Source organism: Coffea eugenioides, chromosome 10, assembly GCF_003713205.1.
Source record: "Coffea eugenioides isolate CCC68of chromosome 10, Ceug_1.0, whole genome shotgun sequence".
Lineage (NCBI taxonomy): Eukaryota > Viridiplantae > Streptophyta > Magnoliopsida > Gentianales > Rubiaceae > Coffea > Coffea eugenioides.
In genome coordinates this window covers 30545174-30553788 of record NC_040044.1, presented here as the reverse complement: position 1 = coordinate 30553788, position 8615 = coordinate 30545174, and the positions used below count along the sequence as shown (strand labels likewise).

The window sequence follows — 8615 nt, the reverse complement described above, 5'->3', positions numbered from 1 at the left end:
CCTCGGCAAAACTGTTTTCATCAAAAATCAGATTTTCCTTTTCTTTGATTTCCTCATCCGGACACTCCAACCTCACATGCAAGTCCATATACAGCTTAATCAACCTATAATCTATTGGTTTCAGTCCAGAAATTACCTCTACTGGAAGCTTACTCACGCGGCAGAAGCTGAAGTTGTCTTACTCTCCTCACGGCTAAATCACGCACGCGATGGATGATTGGCTGCCGTCTTGGTTGCCGGTGGTTGCAGGTGTGGTGGTGTTGCGATTGGAGATGGATTGCAGCTGGTTGAAGTGAAAGTGGAGAGTGCAGTAGCAACTCACGCACTGTCTCTTCCCTCAAGCTTACGGACAGAACCGAAGACTCGCAGCTCGCACGCTTCCTTTCTTTTTTTTTCTCTCGGTTGCAGGTTGCAGCTCTCTCCCTCTCAATCGATGATCACGAGGTAAGGGTATGAAGTGAAGTGGTTGTGTTTGAGGTGTGGTGGTGTGTAGAGGAAATGGTGCACGGTTGAAGGAAGTTGAGTATTGAAGTCCAGAAGGAAATGATGTAGCGTAGTGGGATGTATATATTAAGGTATTGTGAGTGGAGTGGAGTCGGCAATAACAATGGAAGGTGCTAGATTGAGAAGTGGAAATGGAACCGGCAGAAATAGAATTGTGATTTTTTCGGTTTTTCCTCTTTTTTTCTTTTTGAAATTAATTGAATAAAACTGATAATAAAAATAGATAACAAACAACAAAAACAACAAAAAAAGTAATTTAATTAACATTGGGTAGAAACTAAATAAACTAGAATCAACAAAACACAATTTTCCATTTTTCATCAATTTCCTCTTTTTCACAAATTTTACGTTAAAACTTAAAACTAAAACTAAAACTAAAACGTGAACAAAATTAATATGACAAATAATTAGCAAATAAAAGACAAATAAAAAGGTAACAACTAAAATGCAGACAATCTAAAACCAAATCATGAATTAGATGCAACATACAAATTATTTAAAAATTTGGTGTCTACAATCTGCTGTCATATAAGGGGATCGAATGAACAATTCTCAAAATTTCCAATTAAACCTAAAACTCCTCCAAATACAATCTAAAATTTTCTATCCATGGCAGCAATTAACGTCTGCAATTGTGGTAGGAGGGCAAAAGTGGTTACTCCGTGGACATGACAAGTCTGGCAGAAGATGTTCTATCCATGAGAGGTTTTTCATTAGTTTCGTGACCGAATTCCGTTAATAATTTGCCAAAACCAGTAAGTTGAACTAATCTGCCTAAAAATTGGAACATTTAGGACTAAATTTGCTTTTGTCCAAATTTAAAGACTAAAACTGTCAATGCCCCAAAATATTTGGCATCAGAGCTATAATTTTCGCTATTCGAAATTAGACAAACGTTTGATGATTTAATTTGTCTTTTGTACTGAAGTCAATTTCTTGGAAAAACCTTTAGAGTTGGAGAAAACATCAACTTCTTTAGGGACTTATGTTGACGTGCCTCAGTTTCTATAACTCACATTAAATATTCTTGAGGTGTTTGCATGAATTTTGTTACGGGCAATAATAACGGATCCCTATGAATGAGGTGTTTTTTTTTTTTTTTTTGCAAAATTTTATTATATCTTTGTATATTAAAAAATTTCACTGTAAATATATTTTAAGAATATTTTTTAAATTTAAAACTTTGTTAGGGCATTTTTAAAATTTAAGATCGTGACAAAAGCATTAACTAACATAACCTAATTTTTTTTTTGTCAAACTAACATAACCTAATGGAACATGTCAATAAAGAGAAAAATGCTGCTAAATGCGAGACATGAGTACATGTAAAGTCCTTGCAAAAGCCAAGTAGCAAAATTTCTGTTACAAGAACTTTTCGCAGTCAGGACCGCTATAAAATATTTACACGGTCTTCTCATGCATTCTAGATATTTTTCACAACAAATTTCTTTTCGTAATTTATGTATCAGATTGGGCAAAGCTATTTTCACGAGGAAAAACTTGATTCTGCTCTAAGAAACCTTGAATGGCTTTTGCAGCTTCTATGGCAGAATCTCTTTGTTTAGTTATTCTTTCAAGCTTCTCAACCTTCTCGGATAACAAGCCAATATGAGAACTGGCAAATTCCACCAACTTGTTCCCAGTTTCTAAAGCCGTGCAAAGCTGCAATTCAGAAAGTCCAATGGATCCGCAATTAACAATTCTATCAGAAGGATTGATGCAAGTTGTAAATTCACATGAAATTCTTTTTCAATCCAGATGAAGTTAAATTTTTAACAGGTCAACTGATGAGTAAACTGAGTCGCTCTATCTCATTCAATATGTCTAGTCAAAGCAAACAGGGAAAAGAAGAAAATATACATCATACAGCAAAAACCAGAATTACCATAAGCGTAAGAGCTGTCCATGACTGATCTGTGCCAGCTAATGCCTTATCCAGTTGGTCATAGTTCTCCTAGACAAGAAACAGCAAATTAGATCATCTAAGTCATAACTTATAAAAGCCAATCAACCAGCATTGAAAGGAAAAGATCAAAGTAAACTATATGTGATAGATGCTTGTTTGATGAAATAGTTCTAGTACTGGATGAAATGATACATCCAACTCCTAAAACCATCAGAACATATGAATACCAGCAAATTGCAACTAATGAATATAAGCACACTGCACCATTCAATTTTATAGCTCCTTGTTTGTCTCTTTGATCAGGATGGATCTAGCATTGTACGAACATTGATTGGGTAAGAACAAGTTAATCAACCAATATACTAATAAGTCCTTAGTTCAAATCCCTCTTCTCCCTCCCTGCTTCTCTAATCCCACCCCTCCCCTACTAGAAAAAATATTAAAAAAAAACCAATATACTTTGTTTTTTAGGGATTTTGGTCTTGTCAAGTCGATTTCACAAAAATAAACATTAACAAACAAAACTCACAGAGAAAATAAACCAATTTTATATTTTTTTCATAATAAACTCAATGAGAAGAAATTAGTTTCCTTGTCTGTTATAATGCTTGTCAGATTTTCATTTCACTTGCACCACTTGTGAACCATGCTCTCATCCTCTTTTTTTTTGGATGGGGAGTTGTGGGGGTGGGGGAATAAGTTTCCCTTCCCCTATTTATATAAATGTTAGTTGTAGGGTTTTGGAACCTCCGTTGAAGGGTTTCTAAGTCAAACATCATTTTGTTCACAAAATTTCTTAAGAGTTTTGAGAACAAATTATAAACTTAAAAAAGGCATCCATCATCATTAAGTATACCAATGTCCATTACTTTTCGAGGGTACTTAGATTTGAATAAATTAGTCATTATCTCAAGATGCCACATTCTTGCATAAATTATTCTACATTCTTTTTCCACCATTACCATTGGCAAGCTTTCTTATATTCTTCTTCATGTTACCTTACAAATAATCAATGATCTCTTTAGGCCATACTTATTCCACAAATCTGACCACAACTTACATATTCACTATCCAAATGATTGCTCTGCACCATCCCTATCTCTCCTTGAAACAAAAACAATGATGAAAAAGAAGAAGAATTGCAGATCTTGCTATATATTTGTGTCTTGCGTGAAGTGTTTTACACGAATTGCATAATGCTACCAATTCCATTACAAAATTAAATTCCTTTGGGAGGTATACGAGATTCCAGTTCCTTTGAACATCAAAAATTAGATGACCTGAAGCTTCAAAAACCAGAATATAAGACCAAGACAAGTTCTCAGAAATCTTCACAAAAAAGTTAGCAAGAGAAACATCACCGCATGAATTAGGTTATTGACAAAGACACATAACAAAAGAATATTGGTTGTCAAAAGACCACTCATAGATGAATACGGACAATTGCATGTCAATTGTGTAACCAACAAAGAGAGCTCATTTATCATCCATCATCAACTATCAGAAATTCTGTAAAGTAGTTTTGAGAGAGAAAAAGCTAAACCAGCAGCAATTCAGTACATAGTTGCAAATAGGTAGTTCAACTTCCAGATAGGTTGACGCATATGTGCTGAGCAAACAAAAAACAAAAACAAAAACAAAAGGAGTGGGAAAAGCCAGCAAGAGTTGTGCTGGCAAGTGGAATTACAAAGAGGGGATTACAAGATTTAGTGTATTCACTCTCCAATTATAATTCTAACCAGGGGAAAAAGCTAAGAGGCCACAAAACTATTCCTCAAACAATTTTTTCACTCCACTATTTTGGTATCGAATGTACAATTTAAGTAATTCATTGCTCTCAATTGCTATTTAGTTGTAAAGGCACAACAGCTAGCAAAACCATCTTTCAGGGGCATTTGGTCCATATATAGAAACTTTACAATAAAACAGAAAAAATTTTGAACCCCAGCGATCACCCCTCTTCCCTGACATTTTTTCCGACTCCCGAGCATATAGCTGCTAGGCAAATGGAAATGTTGACATGTGAACATCTGAGAATTGCCAATAGGGGTACACACTGGATGTAAAAGGAAACAGATAACTGAATACACCTAAAAACCCCACTAAGATAACATATCCAGAAAGTGTAGACTTAAATTAAGTTCTGAAGCTTTCTTTGCTGATGTTGGCAAAATATAGAACCTTCTTCCCAAGGAAATTCATGCCAAAACCTCAGCATCTTCTTAGTCTTTCTTCTTCTTAGTAATCTTCAAAATCCGAATCATATAATTACTTAGTGAACCATTTACAAAGAAGGCACCATTAACAGACCAAAATCTACGAATCCTCATCTAATTGAAATTTAATGCATCAGATCCATAAATCCGTCTCTTCAAAACCCTATACAAAGTTAATCATATTCATAATTGAAAAGGCAACAAAAGCAACAACGATTTCGAAAACCCAAATCTTTAACTTTTTAGTTCCTTTCAGCGAATAAGACTCAATCTTCAAAAACTTTTCCCATTCCATAAACACGATTTGAAATTCAAATCATTCACATATTAATTATACATTTTTAATAAAGAATGAAATCACACTAACCTAAATTCAGAATTCCAACAAATTCTAATTCTAAATAATTTCCTACCAAATACTATTTTCCCCAAGAAAATAAAATTTCTCATCCTACCCTGGAAAGTAGACATAAAGTATTTAAACGAAATAAAAACTAATGCAAGTGAATTTAACATATAATTTCGCAAAATAATAGACTAGAATAAATTTTTTTTTTTTAAAAGAAAAATTCGTCTTTAATTAGTGACAGAGAGGGGAGAACCTGAAAGAGCTTGGGGAGATCGGAGGAGACGAGACTAGGATCGGAATCGGGTGGTTCTAGGTTTTGGGGGTGGTGGGACCCACCACCGCTAACAGCTTGCTGATCTCCTTCTCCGACGTCGGAGAGTAGGTCGCCGATGCAGAGCAAGGGTCCTCCGACAGCTCTCATCGTCGGGAATGACATTACGAGACGACTTAGTGGGTGATAGTTAGATTGAAAGCTTTAAACCCCTAAGGTCTAGGGTGATTTTCTATTTTTAGTCCCTAAAGTTTTAGGCCCCGTTTGCCAAGTGAATTTTTCGAATGTTTGTCTAAAATTTTACTATAATTTACTGTAAAAATTTTTAAAAAAAAATTTGAAGTGTATTTTTTTTGAATATTTTGAAATGTATAGTTTAAAAACTTTGAGAAATTTTTTGAGATTATTGTAACTAAAGTTTTTAAAAAACTTGTAGCAGACAAACTTGACAAAAAATTTAAATGCCAAACAGGGCCTAAGTTTGTGCTACTAGAGTCCCTCAATTAATGAATTGCTAACTGTATAAATAATAAAGACTAAAGAGCGGATTGGGTATTATAAACTGTCATGTTTTGAAGTAGTTATACAATAGAAGTTAGGGAGTTTTGTGGCTAAATGTTTCTACTGTGCATTGGTGTTGTTTTCTTCTCGTTGTTTGTGTTGTAAGCAAAGTGTTATTTGTCTATGTCACTATTAATGAATGGTTGAAATGTTTTTTGACAATTGAGTGATCCTTGTATGTTCATTGGGTGCTTGTTCCACAGGTTGTGTATGTCGTGCGAGATTTGGTGAATTGTTTTGAATGCCTTTAATAAAGGTCTTAAGTGGTGTAATTGTGATTTTGTATCGATAATCTGGCTAGGTTATCTTTTAGACCATATTAATTGATTTGTTATGCATGCATGTTTGGATAATTTTCTTATTTGTAGAATTTTTGAACTTTATTGTCCTCGTGTGATTTGGTATTTGTCTTCTTGTCATTTTGATTTTTTCTTTGCAGTTTTTCTGTTATTTTAAATATGGTTATAGTTGTAGTACACACTTATGTACTTGCTTAATCATTATATCAAATCACCTTAGTAAATAATAAAAATATAGGAGACATATATGTAATTTCATTACCAAAAACGTAAAATATTAAAAATGTATGAGTTAGATTTGGCTAGATGAACCAACGAGCCTAGTATCTTACATTCAGCTCGACTCAACTGGCTCGCTAAGCTAGCTTGAACTCGACTCTTCACACTGAATTTAAATTGAGTTTTGACCAAGCCGCCTAACGAAGTGATTTCTAGACGGACGAGTTGAGTCGACAACGCATGCTCACCTGCCAAAATACAAGAATGGCCAGGGTCTTGTCCTTCGATCTCACTTCGATGCTAAAGTTAGATATAGGTTTGGGGTTGAAGGTACAAGTAGTTGGGTGGTTTGTAATATATATCTGACTTGCAAATGATGAGGAGTATTTATAAGGGAAAATTCAACGGATAGGATTTGACACCTACACCTAGCTAATGGTCAGATGACAGGCTATGGCGGTGGGCTCAGACATAACTCTGACCACTAGGACGGTGGGTGGTCGCATCAACCTGTCAATCACTAGTCATCTCATCCACTAAGGTGTTAGGTGTTGGAGTCCATAACCATACTTGAGGTAAGAGTGAAGTTGGGCCAATTAGCCGAGACGATTCTTCACCTCAAGGTGGCGAAGACGAGGTTCTTGAAGAGACTGAAGAACCGAGGTAATCACTTCGATATCGAATAGTCAAGATGATAACTACATTAAACCCCCTAGCCTCGGGGAGGGGAAGCTTAAATGACTCCCTTCCCAAGGTTGAGTTATAGGGTGAATGAGGGACATGCGTTGCGATGCTGAGCAACGAGAGGCCAAACATCAGTCGGAGGTAACTGATGGGAGACGTTCTTGAAGGGGTGTCAGATGAATCGGTGCTGATTAATGAAGAGAGAGGAAGACGGGTGTTTTAAAATTCGAACGTCAGCCTTTTTACCTTCCATCCCCTCTATAAATAGGGGGAATTTTTACAATTCACTTTCACATCTAGTGAAAATCATAGTAGCAAATTCAAGATGTCTGTCCAAATTATCAAAGCAGCCTTCTTCCGATCCCTTAACTCAGAGATAAGAAGATAATAAGTCACCTCTCCCCCTTTAAATAAAATACATGGTTAGTGTAGTTCGAATGCATAAGGTAACAATTAGGTCGGATTTCAAAGAAATAGAAAGGCCCGACCCATCAGAGGAAGAGACATCATCATCAGAAGAAGCGTCCAGTTCCAAAGGAGAGATCTCGGGATAGGGACCCGAGCCTACGGAATCCAAGATCTTATATAACGACACCTTTGGTTCAGAAGTTTCCAGAGATGAAGGGGTAGTAGTTTCTGGAGCTCCACCCAACCTCGACTAAATAGAATTTGACGAGGTTCCTCTCTTCATTGGGCGAAGAAGGATCGATCAGTAGTTGTTCTGCTGAGGTCTCGGGTGGCAGTATATGCCAACCAGATGAAGGCCGGTCTAAGGATGTTGACAACTAGGTTTTTTCGAGACAACCTCTAATACTGAGGAGTTCAGATAACTCAACTCGTTCCTAATACCATCCAAATTTTCATTGGATTCGAGATGCTGTGCCGAGATCAAGAGTAACCCCTAATGTTAATCTCTTCCGATGATTTTACACAATCAAGAATAGCGAAAACGAAAGGGGGTGGTTCTACTTTGGGAGTCGGAACAAGAACGTGTCAAAGTTAGTGGTGGACGTCTCGACTTCAACAAAGCGTTGAAAGAACAACTTTGTTTTCATCCCGATCGAGAACTTTCCTCAAGGCTTTTGATGGAGGTCGTACAATGCCCTAACTGATCCATCCCCAGGACTCATCGAGGAGCAAAACTTCTAGAAGATCAAGGGATCGGGGCTCAGGATCAACAATTGGTTCTACTCGAAAACGGTCTTAGTGGATGGGGGAATCAGCCGAGGTCTCCTCAGTCGCAACAAACCCTCTTACTATTCTTCTAGACGCAAGAAAATTATAATTTCATTTCATCATTTTGTATCTTTTTTTCTTGACTAAGTAATAATGCATCTCTTCCGTACAGTGATGAAGTTGTCCAACCATATTATCTCAGGGATGGTAGCTGAGAGGCAGAAGCGTAAGGCTCCAGTCAAGACATCAAGAGCGGAGAAGAAGAAGAAAAACAGCTCGGCTATTCTCCGTCCTCCAGTAGGCGACTCGACTCATGGTTACTCTCCTCTCCAACCTCCCGTGATCATAGTTGAGTAAGGGAGCTCAAATATCTCCGTGATTTCATAGGGTGTGGCTACTCGGGGTGTTACCGTGGTTTCGACAGGATACG

At 36.8% G+C, this 8615-nt stretch overlaps 1 protein-coding gene across 1 annotated transcript; it reads right to left on the bottom strand.

Moving 5' to 3' along the window:
* Positions 1-1789: 1789 nt before the first annotated feature.
* Positions 1790-5430, bottom strand: LOC113749502. The gene is made up of 3 exons (XM_027293259.1): positions 5229-5430; positions 2390-2458; positions 1790-2166 (listed from the first exon to the last, which is right to left on the bottom strand). Exons 1-3 carry the CDS (start codon positions 5409-5411, stop codon positions 1963-1965), a joined length of 456 nt encoding a protein of 151 aa, XP_027149060.1. The 5' UTR covers positions 5412-5430; the 3' UTR covers positions 1790-1962.
* Between the last annotated feature and the right edge of the window lie 3185 nt (positions 5431-8615).

Excerpts from the sequence above, each read along its gene's own strand:
- LOC113749502 (XM_027293259.1), bottom strand. The coding sequence starts at position 5,411 with ATGTCATTCCCGACGATGAGAGCTGTCGGAGGACCCTTGCTCTGCATC. Across the intron at positions 2,459-5,228 it reads ATCTCCCCAAGCTCTTTCAG|GAGAACTATGACCAACTGGA; the intron begins GTTCTCCCCTCT and ends TTTCTTGTCTAG. Across the intron at positions 2,167-2,389 it reads GGACAGCTCTTACGCTTATG|CTTTGCACGGCTTTAGAAAC; the intron begins GTAATTCTGGTT and ends TCTGAATTGCAG.